General features: G+C 43.5%; 1 protein-coding gene across 1 annotated transcript in view; it reads right to left on the bottom strand.

The window, feature by feature from the left end:
• The window catches only part of LOC136760082 (connector enhancer of kinase suppressor of ras 2), a 111,018-nt gene extending 93,171 nt beyond the window's left edge, over positions 1 to 17,847 (bottom strand). Inside the window, exon 1 of the mRNA XM_066715329.1 lies at positions 17,268 to 17,847. Within this exon, the coding sequence (XP_066571426.1) occupies positions 17,268 to 17,331 (64 nt within the window). The 5' untranslated portion in view covers positions 17,332 to 17,847. The remainder of the gene's footprint in view (positions 1 to 17,267) is intronic.

The raw sequence follows: 17,847 nt of genomic DNA, 5'->3' as shown, positions 1-17,847 counted from the left end.
TACTGACACAGCTTTTCCGACAGATGAAACTTAGTAAAGTGATACTAACCCCTATACCAAAGGTTTTTTTTATCCATTGATCTAATCCAGAATGATTGACTGAAACAGATTAAAAATTCAGACAATGCCACTGAAAAAACAAGCTGACACACAAACACAGATAATGACAGACTTATACTGAAACACTGGCACATGGTGTAGTGATAGCCTACACTTTACCATTTATAACCCGATTTTGACCATGATAAACTATGATTTACCATGTACTTACCATGCTAGATCACTCAACATCTTACTGTATTGTTACCACAGTAAACCACAGTACAATCTCGTAGGGGACAATAGTGTCACAGCCTCATATTTATTCCATCGTCCTGTATGTCGTTTCTTGTTCACTAATGACACTTTTAAGCTGCCTTCTACAATAATTTGTATTTTCCTTATTGGGCTCGTATGTTCATATCATACAGGGGTTATGATGTAAAAACAGCTTAATGACCCTTGGGGCTATTTCCACTATATGATCAATAATAATACTTAAATATATAGTACTTACATACTATCATGAACATGCACATACCTACTATTATACTGCAGCTTCTAGCCTACTTACCTTTACATAGAATTACTGATGCATACTACTTCCTATACTACATTCTACTGCTACTACTCCGATTAGAAACAATCACTGATATTAGTCTGCATATTACCATAGAAATAATGCATATCCAGTTATATGTCATGCAAAAAGTAGTGTCACATACAAAGCTAATATGACTCCAGCTACGTTTCTCCTTGTATTTAATTTCTATAGCTCCCAGCAGATTTCCTTATCTATAGAAAGACAGCAGACACACCAAATCAGAAAATTAAAAACAGAGAAGGTAAACAAAAACAAGCCCACACAATCAGACAAGCACACATCCAACAGGTGCAGCCCCAGTGTTGCAGGATCTTGGCCCTCAGATTCAGAATCAGCCAGGCTACAATAAAGCATAGCCTTGGATAGCGTCCAGGTAGCCAGGGCCCTTTTACCACAGTCAATTTGCGTGGAAATTGGTCAACCTCCCACACCGCCCCTTGTTTATTTCACATTTCTGACATACATGGACTTTGCTGTGGCCTGTTTGTCTCTAATGGTTGACCTCTCCATGCTCTGCCCTGACCTGTGATTTTACCATGAATTATACCAAGGGTTAACCAAGGGTGAATCCTGGTGGCCGATGCACAGACTGGGCTTTACTAGATTCAGAGAGGACTGAGGACACTCCACCATCACTCGTCCTCCTCGCTCCAGCAGGAGAATCAACCAATCAGAGAACATCAATCAGTCAATATAAGCCTCCCAGCCCCTTCGCAGCTCCCCAGTGCTGTCGTGCTGGTTATCCCACAGTGTGCAGTGAGGGTGATGCACTCACCTCTCATGACCCCCTCGGCTAGCCCCACTGCCTAGCAAAAGAATGGGAAACAGGCTGTAGTGTGGCATAGGGGACAGGAAGGGGAGTATTCCCAGGGACTGCCATGGTGGTGTTTTCAGGCAACAGTTTGGAAACCTGCTTTGCCCTGAAAAACTATGCTTTCTTTGCTTCCCGTGTCAGGTGAGTCAATGCCCAGCGTGCACCATATACGCACAGGTTTTCACAAATCACTGCCATTAGGGGGCTTGGTTTACCTATTAAATAAGTATGAAAGTTAATAAAATAGGCTGTAAAAAGATAAATACTCTCCCACAGTCTGCCTCACAGCCCCAGAGAAAATACTGATTGTCTCCTGCTGCTCTCCTTGTTCAGCTCGTGGAACCTCTGCATATATTCCCCATCCTGTGTGCTCACTATTATCCCTGTGGTCTTGCAAGACAGTACTACATCATCGCATATTTGTGAGGTATCGCTCGTATATTTGTGAGTTGGATTGAGAGTTAAATCACTGTCAAAAATACGTCACAAAAGTCACAGGCCAAGATTGTGGATTGTGGAACAATTGATGAGGATTCAACAGCGCATGCTTTCAGCTACGGACCGCCAGTGTTGTGACAGGCAGATGCTCATGGGAAATGCCGATACTTTTTTCTTTAGCTTTTTTCTCTCTTAATAAGTCAATGCCAATCTTGTCAAAATGATAATGCTATGTGCTTATTGTAAAAACTATGCATGTGCAGGGCTCACAAACCAAACATTTGCCATGTCTTTTGAAAAGTTAATAGCTCATTTGACTTCCTCAAAGGTGGAAATCTTGCAGACATTTTGTAGAAACGTTAAGATAACAAAATATGGAATTATTAAATAAAAAATAACAAACTAGCCTACACATACAAAATTGTTTTTAATTGGATGCATACAAATTATTACACCGACTATTAAATGTCGGTTGTAAAATACAGTAAAGGTATTTTGCAGTCAACATGGTGTAATAATCTTTATACATCCAATTGAAAATGATTTTGTTTGAGTTTGTTATTTTTTTATTCCATCATTTTCATTTTTACCTTAAAGTTTCAACATAATGTTTGAAAGGTTTCCACATGAGAAAGTCAAATTCCCTATAAATATTTCCCTATGAACATAATTGGAATTTTAATTTTGTATGCCCTGCACATGTGCAGTATTATACTGTTGTTTTACAATTAGCATATAGAATTGGCATTTTGACGAGATTGGCAATGATTTACTACAAAGCACACAAAAACAGCATTAGCATCAGCATTTCACATGAGCATTTTCACGTCACAACACTGGCATTCCGTAGCTGAAAGCATGCGCTGTTAAATCCCCATCGATTGTTCCACAATCCACAATCTCGGCCTGTGACTTTTGTGACGTATTTTTGACAGGGATTTAAAGCTCTAACCAACTCACAAATATATGAGTGGTAACTCGTAATTTTCGGATCTGTATTTTGTATTTGTTATTTATACCTGCATTTAAAGCACAAATTCTTTTTACGCATATTAATGTTTTTGACAGTGATGTAGTGTGTGTCTGTGTGTCTGAGTCTGTGTTATGGTTTCCCCCTCTGGTGTCAGTACCCGAGTGGATGTTTCCACAGCTACAGCCCCTCCTCGGAAACCAATAAAGGGAAAACCGAGAGCCTCACACTGTACCGTTGCCGTGGCAATTCTTAATGTCAGGACTCCCGTCTCTGTTGCTCTGATGAGCTATCTCGCAGAACTCGGTTAGCTCTCTGCTCGCCGCAGTAATCCAATTTGGGTCCGTGGTGGGCCTTAGTTGACAGTATTTGCTGGCCAGAATGCTTGGCAACTGTTGCTAAGCAATCCAAAGACAAACCCTCTTTAAAGGAGCGAATTACCAGTGATACCTTTCCATACTTTCCAATCAGATCCTGTGATTGGAGGTGGAGGGGCTGTGCTGTGCTGTATTCTAATGTACTCTACTGTACTGTATTTTGCTGTGCTGTGCCATGCTATGCCATGCTGTGCTGTAGTGTACTGTACTGTACTGTACTGTGCTCTGCAGTTGTGCTGTGCCATAGTGTGCTGTACTGTACTACACTGTACTGTACTCTGCTGTGCTGTGCTGTAGTGTACTGTAATGTACTGTGTTCTGCCATGCTGTTCTGTGCCATGCTGTGCTGTACTCTACTGTACTGTGCTCTTTGCTGTGTTGTGTTGTGCTGTACTCTACTGTATTGTACTGTACTGTGCTCTGCTCTGCCGTGCCGTGCCGTGCCGTGCTGTAGTGTGCTGAACTCTACTATAATGTGCTCTTTGCTGTACTGTACCATTCTGTGGGTACTGTTCAAACCCAGCTCTCAGTTTCTCTGTCTGCCCCTTAAATTAAATAATAATTTACTAATGTTTTTAATTCCCCTGTTCTCCAGATACCACGGGCAGTCTGACAGTGGGCCACTGGGACTGCCTCCAACCGGCCCAGTGTCACCACACAGAGCTGCTCCTAGCTCTCCCCTGGCCTCAGATTCTCAGACTGGGATGTTTGAAAATGTTACCTGCTGCTGCCTGGAGGATGCCCCGTGTGACCAGTGGCAGACGGTGTCTGTGCACACAACTTTAGCAATCAGCAAGGGTGCAGAGAGAAGCTTCTTCTTGCCACTGGGGGGGCAGCATGTCTGTAAAGAAGATTTTTTTCGAATCGCACAGGCTGGGGACACCAGCTTCCTGCAACATGTCTCCTCTTCAGGATTAAGCACCTGCATTTGACAACAGGAACGCAATCCATATTCTGAGCCATGCACAGTTGCAGCTGGCTGGCATATGTTGTCCTATGTAGCTGTATGTATTCACAACCCGCCCCATGTGTGTGACACTATGTTGTCTATTTACACACTTCATTCACCACACCTTGTTAATTAATCAAAAACTGCTTTATCAACAATGTCTATTTAGAGTGTTTCTGGTGGCTGACGACACCCAGAGCAAAGACTGCATTCCGAGACTCCAAAGATCCCAGTGATCTAATATCCTGTAGTTTCTCTCTCACGCTAAAGGCTGCGCGTAGATCCCTGCATTTCCTGCCCAAGAAGCTTTAAAAAAAGGTAAAAAAGTGGATTTGGGCAGGATTTGGGGGCTTGGGGGCTTGGGGCTCGAGGGCTCAGTGGCTGTGATCTCAATGTGGGGTTAGGCTCAGGGCCTCGGGGGCCTCGGGTAGGGACAGAGGGGAAGAGGAGCAGAGATCTACTGTTTGGAGATGGTTTCATAGATGTACCAAACCTGTGACAGTAAGCAAGAGAGAGAATTTAGAGAGATAAATGGAGAGAGAGAGAGAGAGAGAGAGACAGGGAATATACACTCACCTAAAGGATTATTAGGAACACCTGTTCAATTTCTCATTAATGCAATTATCTAACCAACCAATCACATGGCAGTTGCTTCAATGCATTTAGGGGTGTGGTCCTGGTCAAGACAATCTCCTGAACTCCAAACTGAATGTCTGAATGGGAAAGAAAGGTGATTTAAGCAATTTTGAGCGTGGCATGGTTGTTGGTGCCAGACGGGCCGGTCTGAGTATTTCACAATCTGCTCAGTTACTGGGATTTTCATGCACAACCATTTCTAGGGTTTACAAAGAATGGTGTGAAAAGGGAAAAACATCCAGTATGCGGCAGTCCTGTGGGCGAAAATGCCTTGTTGATGCTAGAGGTCAGAGGAGAATGGGCCGACTGATTCAAGCTGATAGAAGAGCAACTTTGACTGAAATAACCACTCATTACAACCGAGGTATGCAGCAAAGCATTTGTGAAGCCACAACACGTACAACCTTGAGGCGGATGGGCTACAACAGCAGAAGACCCCACTGGGTACCACTCATCTCCACTACAAATAGGAAAAAGAGGCTACAATTTGCACAAGCTCACCAAAATTGGACAGTTGAAGACTGGAAAAATGTTGCCTGGTCTGATGAGTCTCGATTTCTGTTGAGACATTCAGATGGTAGAGTCAGAATTTGGCGTAAACAGAATGAGAACATGGATCCATCATGCCTTGCTACCACTGTGCAGGCTGGTGGTGGTGGTGTAATGGTGTGGGGGATGTTTTCTTGGCACACTTTAGGCCCCTTAGTGCCAATTGGGCATCGTTTAAATGCCACGGCCTACCTGAGCATTGTTTCTGACCATGTCCATCCCTTTATGACCACCATGTACCCATCCTCTGATGGCTACTTCCAGCAGGATAATGCACCATGTCACAAAGGTCCAATCATTTCAAATTGGTTTCTTGAACATGACAATGAGTTCACTGTACTAAACTGGCCCCCACAGTCACCAGATCTCAACCCAATAGAGCATCTTTGGGATGTGGTGGAACGGGAGCTTCGTGCCCTGGATGTGCATCCCACAAATCTCCATCAACTGCAAGATGCTATCCTATCAATATGGGCCAACATTTCTAAAGAATGCTTTCAGCACCTTGTTGAATCAATGCCACGTAGAATTAAGGCAGTTCTGAAGGCGAAAGGGGGTCAAACACAGTATTAGTATGGTGTTCCTAATAATCCTTTAGGTGAGTGTATATATAGAGAGAGAGACAGAATTTAGAGAGGGAAAGAGATGGCGAGAGAGAGGAGGGCGGCTGTGGGAGTTAGATATGGAGCCCAGAAGTGGGAGAGAGTTAGTGAGGGAGACAGGAAAAATGTGGAGGAGAGAGAAAGAGAAAACAGTGTGGTTACAATAAAATAAAATAATATATATATATATATATATATACAACATGGCCAAAGTTATGTGGATACCCTTTCTAATTAGTGGATTCAGCTATTTCAGGCACACCAATTGCTAATGGGTGTATAAAATCAAGCACCCAGCCATATGATCTCCTTAGAAAAACATTGGCAGTAGAATGGGCCGTACTGAAGAGCTCAGTGACTTTCAACGTGGCACCATCATAGGATGCCATATTTCCAACAAGTCAGTTCTTCAAATTTCTGCCCTGCTAGAGCGGCCAGGGGGTCAACTGTAAGTGCTGTTATTGTGAAGTGGAAGCATCTAGGAGCAACAATAGCTCAGCTGCAATGTGGTAGGCCACACAAGCTCACAGAATGGGACCGCCGAGTGCTGAAGTGCATAGCACGAAAAAATAATATGTCCTCTGTTGCAATAATCACTACCAAGTTCCAAACTGCCTCTGGAAGCAACGTCAGCACAATAACTGTTTGTTAGCTTCATGAAATGGCCAAGCAGCCGCATGCAAGCCTAAGATCACCATGCATGATGCCAAGCGTCAGCTGGAGTGGATAAAGCTCACTGGCATTGGACTCAGGAGCAGTGGAAACGCAATCTCTGGAGTGATGAATCATGTTTCACCACCTGGCTAGCAGAACACTACCTGCCCGAATGCATAGTGCCAACTGTAAAGTTTGGTGGAGGAGGAATAATGGTCTGGGGCTGTTTTTCATGGTTAGTTCTGCTGAAGGAAAATCTTAACGCTACAGCATACAATGACATTCTAGATGATATTGCGCTACCAACTTTGTGGCAACAGTTTGGGGAGGCCCTTTCCTGTTTCAGCATAACAATGCCCCCGTGCACAAAGCGAGGTCCATACAGAAATGGTTTGTCAAGATCAGTATGGAAGAACTTGACTGGCCTGCACACAACCCTGACCTCAACTCCATCGAACACCTTTGGGATGAACTGGAACGCCGACTGCGAGCCAGGCCTAAGTGCCCAACATCAGTGTCTGACCTCACTAATGCTCTTGTGGCTGAATGGAAGCAAATCCTTGCAGCAATGTTCCAGTATCTTGTGGAAAGCCATCCTAGAAGATTAATATTAATGCCCATGATTTTGGAATGAGATGTTTGATGAGCAGGTGTCCACATACATCTGGCCATGTACTGTATATTTATACATAGAGAGTAGAGAGAATGAGATTGAAAACATGGACATGGAAAGAAAGAGAGAGAGGAGGGGGGGAGTATCCAGTACCAAAAGCAGCTGCAGGAGAGCACTGTGGTGATTCGACAATCACATATCAGCTTGTTATCCGAGACATTCCCCAGCAATGCTGACCTTGTCCACAGAATCAGGTGAGACAGAGGCAGAGACAGTGCTTCCAGAACAGACGAACACAGCTCCAAGGCTCGGCCTCCAAACTAACGGTACACTCCAGCATTTCCAAATCATTTTGCAGCATCTCCTGAGGAACCCCTCCCTCCCTCCCTGCAGGCCTGCTCTTCCCTGCAGTGGTCACGGCTCGAATGGGAAAGGGAGAGTGACCCTGGCCTAATTGAATGATAATTCACAGCTGAACATCATATAATTAGTGCAGGGGTAGGTTCCTTCACGACTGATGTGACAAAGCAGGGTGCGTGGTGTCTGAGTAATAAGGAGCATTGACGTTACTAATAAGAAAGCAAAGGACAGGAAAATAATGTTCTGCTGGTTTATCATTCTTCTCTCATTATTTATGTATCTATCTATCTACCTATCTATTTACTCGTTGGTTTTGTTTTTACAGACAAATATACAAAAAATATGTAATTCAGTGATGTCAAAAGCTTCACAGTACAGAGCTTGTGTACTGACAGGATCAGGTGGGTCTTCCAGAGGCTGGAATCCACAGAAGATGGTCTTGAGTATTCTACAGAAGGTACAGGACGGACCGCGGAATGTGGAGAAACATAATTTCACTTTATTTTATGACAGCACAGATTTCCCTGCTCAGAGAGGGACTAGATAATAGACAGATGGATAGATCCATCTCACCTGGTTTGCTCAGAAACACATTCACACACACATGCACACACAGACATACACACATGCAGAGTGAATTAGGCTGCACAACCCTCCCCCCCCCCCGGCAAGCAGCAATCTCTCTCCGACAGTCAGAGTGGTGATGGGCTCCCTGGCTAATGGACTGTGAACCAGTCTTGAATTTGCAGGCAATCACTCTCATTAATAATCAGACGGGAGCCTGTGGATTGTTTTTAGTAAACGCTCTGAAGAAGGCCTGGCCTCTGGCGTTCCCATGGGTAAATGCAAAAGGCATGAATCAGGACTGTGCAGGGGAGGGGGAGGGAGGGGGTCCCTCTTCAGTCCACAGGCTGGCCACACCATGGATCGCAATGTCTGAGTGATCGTCCCCTTGCACAGCCCAGCCCTGCACAACCCTGCTGTTCATGACCACAGAAGACTTCTCACAGTGCAGAGAACAATGCTGTAAAACCCCTTCCGGCTCTATCCTTGACCACCATTTTATTTCAGTGTTTTTAGACAAATTTGTTTTGCATTGCCGTTCAGCACTACCAGCCGACTGGGTCACAGTACAGCATTAAAGACAGGTTCATTGACAAAAATTGCTTTGTCATGGGTGAAGGTCTCTTCATTCCTGCAGTCCGCTCTACTGGCTGTGCTTGATTTGCTATGGCCTGAGGCAACACTTCCAGGCATTGAGAATCAGCTTTCTATTGGGAATCCCCTCCCAGGTTTGCCATACTGTTCTGCACTCCACCAGCAAAGAAGGAAGGCTATTTAACTCAATGGTAAAGTCCTGTTGCTAAGCAGTACAATCTGATTTAATGATTTATTTGCTCACGGTCATATGCAAAGCATATGAGGTGTTCCCCCAGACAAAGTCCATGATACCATAATGAGAGAGAGAACAGCAGAGTGGAGAGGAAAGATCAGAGAGATGGGCGAATGAGAGGAAGGGGAGAGAGAGAGAGAGAGAGAGGGAGAGAGAGAGAGAGAGAGAGAGAGAGAGAGAGAGAAGAGAGAGAGAGAGAGAGAGAGCAGAGAGAAAGGTGGGGTGGAAGGGTGGGGGTTGAAGGTAAGCCTTGAATGCAATGTTAATATTATAAAAAAATATGCCAGGCTCTCCACTAAATAAAATACATTTTAAAATACAGGCAAAAAATAACAACAACAGAAACAGTCTAGCCTGGAAGCGGCTCCCTCGAAGCTGAAACGTGTAATTATTGAGAAAGAGATCAATGCCTCTAAACTAATCAGTTTACAGACTGCATTAGCTCTCATTCGAGAGTCCCTTCTCCCTCTCACACTGCAGAGAGGAAAATGTGCCAAGGAGACGAAATTATAATCGCTGCTCAACATACAAGCTGCATCCAGTACTGTAGATTATGCAGTTTCCGAACCCCATAGAGACAGCGCACCCTCTTCTCCCCTAGTGAGCAACTGGCAACTATTGTCAGTCATTCTGAAAGGCATCAACCACTGGATGTCTCAGGTTACTGTGACAGTGGAAGTCAGAGGTGAGGTGGGGGGGGGGGGGTTAAAGCCTTTTTCTTTTTTAAGTGTAGATCTTATTTTCCCGGTTTCCAGGAAATAAAAAACAAAGGCAGATCCTATTGACTGTGTCCTGTGCAATAAACAAACATCGGTTGTTAAACTGAACACACACCAGTGTCCCTTCCTGCAGCACACACACAGACACTCAGCTTCAGGAAACACTGTGAAGTCTGTCTATGCATTCATTAAATACTGTTGATTACAATTTAACAGCAGCATATATGTTGTGATACAGACAATGCAAGAATGATTCAGTGATGGGCTGCGTCATTGTGGCTCTCACTCACTTCTGCCCTGTCAACACCAGGCAAACACACAGTTTATTGATGCTGCAATGTATTCATGGTTCAAAAGAAATCAAATCAAATAATGCAACTAAAGAAATCAAATTCAGGTTTATCGCAAAGTCTGTTTCCCACGGGACTGATTCAAATTAATAGCATTTCACAGGAGTTGAAACAAGATGATTAGCAGAAACCCTGTGCCAGCCCAGGGCCTGTCAAGTTGCTTCCTGCTCCTCCACCACACATGACGAGACAAACCACTAAGTCCTCTCTCCTGCTAGCCATAGGCTCCTTCTTACTTGCTGCTTCTCTGCACCCACCCCAAAGAGACAGACAGTAGACAGAGCACACTCACAGCAGCCCCTTAATTAATTGATCATTTAATTGCACTACACTGTTTGTCAATTAGACCAGGGGTTCCCAATTTTGTTTTGTCCAAGGACCCCTTTGCCAACCAGATTCTGGCTGAGGACCCCCACCTACAAAAAATGCAGCAACTGCCTCATTATACTATGTTAATAAAAAGAAAAATAGAGAACATAATACCTTATTTTAACTGACAAGTTCAGATTCAATGAAGAGTTCAACTCACTCATAATGAGATGGATGAGCCTCTACGTTCTTTCATAATGGATCAACTAAAATATGTATTTTTTTTATAATACTGAAAATTACTGGCGGGGGGTGGGGGGATTTTGCTGCGGACTCCCTAGCGCCCCCTCGCGGACCCCTGAGAACCTCTGAATTAGACCTTTCAAATTGTGATTTATTGTTTTGCCTTTTTTGGATTTTTGGATTTACTGGAAACCTACAATTTATTTAATTTATTTATTATTATTGTTTGTTTTTTAGAATCTTAAAGTCAATTAACCAATTAAAATCTAATTCATGTAAATACAAATCCAATTAAGGCATTTGGATTAGGTAATTGAGAGCTCTGCTGGAAGACTGTGGGCATCAGGACTGGGCAGCCCTGCTCTGCTGTGTTGGAGAGTTTCAGCCAGTAGAGGACCGATCGCTCTCCTCCTGCCATTAGCCGGGTCATTATAATCAGGTGTTCCTCCGGCAAGCTGCTGTTGCTGTGGTGATTTAGTCGTGACAACAACACTATTTCAAGGTTGAAAGTGTGTGAAAGGGAGAGGAAGAAAAGGGCAGAGAGGGAGAGTGCAAGAGAGAGGGTGAGGTAAAAGGAAAGGGTTAGAAAAGTGGGAGGAGGAGAGGAAGAGGGGGACAGAGTGATAGAGAAAAGGACAGAGGGAGAGAGATAGAAAGAGAGAGGGACAGAGATGGAGAAAGGAAGATGCACTGAGGAAGAGAGATGTGGAGAAGGATAGGGAGATGAAGGCAGTACAAAGTGAGTCATCGTGCACAGAGATTGTCTTCTCTTTAATTGGTGATGGTTCAGGGGCATTGTGCCTGACGCTTGGTTGTTCAGGAGTCACAGGGAATACAATTCAATTTCTAACAAGTGGAGCTTCTCCATCACTTGTCCCTGTTGTGCCAGACTGACAGCTCCTAATAGAATTTCTACTAGAATAAGCAGAAGAAGAAGCAGAAAACTAAAAAAAAAAAAAATCACACCATGCTGATCTCAGAACTGGGCTTTGTTGTTCTGTTAACACTCCAAAACATAAAAAAAAAAAACATTAAAAAAACAATTGTAATTGAATGTGTGTGTCACTAGACCTGCATCCAAATTCTCAAAGAATGTGGAAGGAGGCGTACAAATCCAGTCCATTTTTACTAAGCAACTGAATCACACTGCTTCCCCTGAAAACATGAACCTGTCTTTAAACAGAATCATCTCAGTCCAGCTGCAGAGAGACGAGGTGGGATGTCACAGAAGCCCCCAGACACTGTGAGCTGTGGTGCCATTAAGCAAGAGAATGCAAAATAACAAATCACAACCAAGCCAGGGGCCTGGAAAGCCACAGTCTTGCAAGGCTCACAGAAACCTTTAAATCCCCAATGGTTTCAGATCCAAAACAAACAAACATAAGCAACGGTAAGTTACACCAATGAATGGAAATAATTGATCCAATCAGGAAGGGACAAATTCAGGCAGAGTGAACAGCAGAACACCCTGTGGCTTGCCCAGGCCCAGCTTAGATCAAGCCATTGACCCACCAGACGTGCACAGATTCAGAAAACATTAATTGATGGGTGGATTTCCTTTGGACAGCCTCTGGCAGTCAGTGAGCCATTGCAGTTGATTTATGAATTTTGATTTTCAGGGAAAGAGCTAGTGTGTTTATATCCAGGGCCATAGACTTGCTGCCTATTGGCCTGTCCGCTTCAGTGCAGCACTTCATTGGCAACTAAGTCCTTGATTGTGCATCATTTAAGCAATAACACAGCTGTATGGGACCCGTGCTGAGAATGGGGCCCTGGTTCTTGGTCAGACTTAGTGGATTTAAATGTTTTTCCCCTCCTTAAACTGGTCCAGCTGCTTTGTGACCAACAAACCAACACAATGCTGCATAAAGTAATGTTAAACAAATGAAGTATAGGTGTTTACATTCCTCCTTTTCTCACTTCACAAAGTGATTCATTTATTTTTTATTTTTTTTTAAATGTGAAATGCACTCCTGGAAAATATATAAAATAAAAAAACAAATAAAACCAACCAGCAAGAAAATAAATCCACCCTGAACATTGGTTAACCTCCCAGACTGAGCATTTTTGCAACTTCTTGGGTGCACAGGTGTAGCTGAGGTGCAGGCAGCAGTGACACACCCACACACAGTGACCTCACAAGCAGGAATCTGGGGGCCTGTGGACAGTAGCATACCCCCACAACTTTTCCCTTAACTAGCGTGCTGCTCTCAGATGGACGTTGTGCAACACTATGGTCTTAAACTGAGTAAACACTTAAAAGGAAAACTAAGAGAAAGTGGCATTGCATTGCTTTGTGTTCCACAGAGCTCTGACACATGGAGCGAGACCAGATGGTGCTCCTTCATCAGTCTTTCTCCCTGGGAAGATTGCTCTCCAAATCTGGGGCACCTGTTTCTAGTTGTTTGAAAACCAGGCCAGTGCAAACAGGACTCCATTAAGGTGTTAAGCTATTGAAATTCTGAAATCGGGTGGGCAATTAAAAAACATTATAACGTGTGGCTACAACACAGTTAGCTTAGCTATGTGCATTTTCAATTCACTGCATAATCATCATCATCATCATAAGAGTAGTTGTGTTGTTTTTCTACAAAGCCTTCTCTGCCTTTTCCTGGAGTGGGGATTTAAGAGCTGCTGTACTCACTGTCGTTTGATTTGATATAATTGGGCCTATCTAGAGGGACTGTCTCGTTATAATAATAATAACAACAACAACAACAACAACAACAACAACAACAACAACAATAATAATAATAATAATAATAATAATAATAATAATAATAATAATAATAATAATAATATAATCTCCCTTTTCCTGCATTGTGATTTGTTAATAGGACAAAATCTCTGTCCCCGTTTTGAGCGCAAAGCAGGTTATTCCCGTCATTTATTTTCTCAGGTGTAAACCCCACTTTAAACGTCGTTCAAGGGCCTCTCTGCATTGCCAAAACGGGTGGTGGGTAGGGTTGTGTCTTGCCCTTGGAGAGGACTCTGATTTTTTTGGGGCATGGGAAGCATCTGGGAGTCCTTTTAGGTTTAATATCTCTATCTGATGGGTATTTGCCTGATAATGCTTTTGATAAATATGTAGTATCGTGCGGGGATGAAAAATAAAAACGAACAAAACCTGTAATACCCTGTATACATCTAGATGCTGTATTTCGTATTTGTTCCATTCATTACAGCTTGATCAATGTAGGCTACATTTTATGCAAGAGCGTGGAGCTCGTAAACTGCTTATTTCTATCCCTGCATTAGTGTTTCTTCTGAAAATCCCAGCTCGGGTTAACAAGCTGCCGGGAGACATGCACGTCGTGACTGAGCTTGGCCGGGGCTGGCGGACGGCGTGTTATCATATCGCCAGTCCTCTCCGGCAACTCTGCTTGCAGTGCGCATGCGTAACGAGGTAATCACGATATTGTTTGTACCAGATATCTCCCACCACACACACACACACACACACATAAAAAAATGAATCATGTATAACCGAATGATTACATTGCTTGTTTAATTATAGTGTTAATTCGAGGTTTTTGGCTGGAGTGAGGCCAGCGGGCTTTGGGCTTTCTGCATGTATTTATACATAGCCTATATATTCAAATCGACCCAAACGGCACAGACTGGTCACAGACTGGTGAGGGGCCGCCACTGGAGACGGAGCGTGCAAAACCAATTCAGCATCGCCTAGTGAGTCTGGTCTGAAACCGACCTCAAACACAAAAGTGGCCATTAAAAGTAAGCTTCGTGTGAGAAATTAAGTATCGGAAATAAAGAAATATCTTTATGAAAAAGGTTTGTAATTTAGGTTATTTCCCGACAGGGTTATTTCTGGAATCGACATGATAACGCTATACTTACAAAAAGGCTATAGAGAAATAACATTGAGAGCACTTTGTATTTGCAATATAAACTCTGAAATACGGAACAGAGCAGTGAAGAAACGATTTGGAAAGCAAATCAATCTTTGGCAACAACAGTACTACTTCTACTACTATTAATTATTATTAATATTATTTTCGTTTATTAGACATGGGAAATGTCCTTGACAAACTTTTTTTTTTTTTTTATGATGATGTAATTCAAAATTGCTGCTGTAACTGAGGTGTTTCTGTTTGTAGTGACTTGAAATAAGAAAACACAAAATCCGCCATTTCTCATTTCTGGCTTTAGTGGTTACAGCAGGGAAAAAACTTTCACATGTGCTTGTGTCATATAGAACATCAACTTCAACTGATACGTCTACGTGATACTGAACGTCTTCTATGACGTATGAATTCCACATTTGTGTATGATTAGAAATCTAAAACTGTATTATTCATATAGTTAAAATGTGTAATTTAGCCTGTGCGAATTTCTATTAATAATACTAATACATATATTTTTACAGTCTACGTAAACCAGATACTAATAATAGCTTTAGAATTACAGGTATACTGAGATATAATTTATATTAATATTTTATATTATATATGTATGTGTGTGTGTGTGTGTGCGTGCGCGCGAGAATGTGTGTATAGGAAGATATTTGTGGCTTCCATGATTATAATTATTGCAGAACATTTAAGTCGATTAAGTTGTTTTCCCAAAAGTGCAAGAGACAATTAAAACTGCAGGATCAGTGCAACTGCAATTTCTGCTCCTGCTTGATTAAACATATTGAAAAATGAACACCTTGAAGTGCATTCGTCAGCCGCAGTAAACACACATAATGAAATAGTTTAACACCTTTACGGCCGATGCAAACGACGTAGCAGCTCTCGCACGACGCGCAGCCCGTAGCTTCTGGGTTTTTATTTTGTTATGTTTTTTACACATCTTGGCAGTCGTCATCTTTGCCCAAGAACATGCATGCACACACACCCAACCATGCTCTCTCTCTCCTGTCTTTCAGAGGGCTGCAACAGAGGCTGTCCCTGAGCTCTCCCCTGCCTGCCTGTCCAGGAATGTGCGAGTCCCAGCGCACCCAGGGCGGGACAGCGGGCTGCGACTACGCCACCGCCGCCACCACAACCTCATTAAACCCATCCGGCTTAAGCGACATCCTCGTCCCCGGAGGCGATGTCCGATGCCAATAAAACTCACGGCTGGGCACTTTAGCCAGGGGCTTGCAGGCATGGCTTCTCATTGCTCCAAATACTATAACCAAATGTGAGGATTGTGGCAGCCCTATTCCCTGTTCCTGAGCACTACAGGGCACAATAATAATAATAATAATAATAATAATGGTGATGACAATGATGCATTCCAGCATCCTGACCTACTTTATCTGTGGGTTTACTGAGAAGGATCTGAGCTGATCACTCCACATGCCGACAGCCCCTCTGACACCCCCGCTGCTGAAACCTAAACAGCCCCATTCAGATCATTCAAACTGTCGGCGGGGAGAAAATAATGCGGGTTTCCCCCCAGGAAACATGGAGGGAGTTAGAGGGAGAGACCGAGAAAATGAGAGAGAGAGAGAGAGAGAGAGAGAGAGAGAGAGAGAGAGAGAGAGAGATGGAGTAGGGCAGGATTCTGAACACTGCCTCTTCTGAAGCACTTTCAAGTTTAGGATCCTAGATCCGCTCCCCCGTTTCCCACCCAAATAGCCCACTTTATTTATCCATGCATGTATGTATGTATGTATGTATGTATGTATGTATGTATGCATGTATGTATGTATGTATGTATGTATGTATGTATTTATTTCTATTATTTCGTTCGTGCCAAACGAGGAGTAAGCCACACGAATTATCACTTTTCATTCCGTTAGGCTAACTGAATTATCCAGCGTCAGGCTGCTATGACTGCTGTTAAATTGTGTTTGCGGTCGCCCCCAATAAAGCCAGTAATGAGAAAATTAGGAAGATCTGGAACGGCTTCCATTTAAGGCGAGCCTGCACTGTCCATGGTGCTAAAGCTTAGTGCAATAGGATTGCGATAAAGGAGGGAGAGAGGGGAAGAGAGGGAGAGCAGAAAAATTATGATCAGCAAAATAATCGGATGAACCAAAGCGGCCGATACCATATAAAGACACACACAGAAAGAGATAGGCAGCTGCAGATGTGTTTCTGTCATTGAAGCCTTTCTTGTTGCGATTTAACTCAACTAGTAAATCCATCAAAGAGATAAAGCAAAAGCAAATCTGGCGGAATTATGCCAGCACTTGGTCACAAGTCGCCGCATTAACCCACCTGATCCATATTTTACAACACACACACAGAGAGAGAGAGAGAGAGAGAGAGAGAGGGGGGGGGGGGCTCATTGATCATACAAGGCAATCCGAATCACGATGCACACTCTCCCTACTGATTTGCAACAGTTTCACAGCCGGCAGTGACTGTGCAGCGGTGTAGTACAGCAAAAAAAAAAAAAAAAAAAAAAACAGAGAGGGAAAGAGAGAGGGGGAGAGATGGGGGAAGGCCAATTTACTCCGAAATGAAACCGGGTTTGTGCACAGCGGAGGACATGTGTACAATCCGAATGCCACACGCAGGCATTTTTTATTCTGTACTCCACTGGCCAACTTGGCATTACCATGTTAAATCAGCATCAAGTCAAACAGACGACAGATTATTTGCAAATGATTCCACAAGATACATATCCACTTAAATAAATGCAATCGCATATATCCGTCTAAATATACATATTACAAAAATATTCGATTACCTTTCATCCAATCGAGCACTTGCTTCGGTGTCCATTTGCTGATAGGCTCCATTACCAATGCCATAATCGATGTCACTGTTCTTCGTAATACACGCCAAAGCCTCCGTCTTAGTTGAGCGAGTGATACAAAATATAAATATATGTATGTGTAGGTCTCTCTCTATATGGATATAAAATCAGACAACACTAGAGTGCAGTGACAGGCACAGCTTTTCACAGCATGACTGGCTGTAGGTACTAGGGTATGGATGCGCTGCTGCAATCCACGCTTGCACACATACACACACGCTCGCTCTCTCTCTCTCTCTCTCTCTCTCTCTCTCTCTCTCTCTCTCTCTCTCTCTCTCTCTCTCTCGTTGTCTCTCAGCTGAGATGCCGAGGCTGAATCCCCCTCCTGCCTGCCGCCCCGCTCTCCAACACTGTAATAAACGGCGCTCCTCCGCCGGAGCCCAGCGCGTCTAGCACCTCCCAACTGCACTCTGCAGCATCACAGGCCGTGGCGCTGTGTGAGAGAATGAGGAAATGGTGCAATACGAGACACACAGCCCAGCACAGCACAGCCCAGGCCAGCACAGCCCAG

Source organism: Amia ocellicauda, chromosome 10 (genome assembly GCF_036373705.1).
Source record: "Amia ocellicauda isolate fAmiCal2 chromosome 10, fAmiCal2.hap1, whole genome shotgun sequence".
In the NCBI taxonomy this organism is placed as follows: Eukaryota; Metazoa; Chordata; class Actinopteri; order Amiiformes; family Amiidae; genus Amia; species Amia ocellicauda.
Note: the sequence above shows the minus strand (reverse complement) of the source record. Positions and strands in the feature narration are given on the sequence as shown.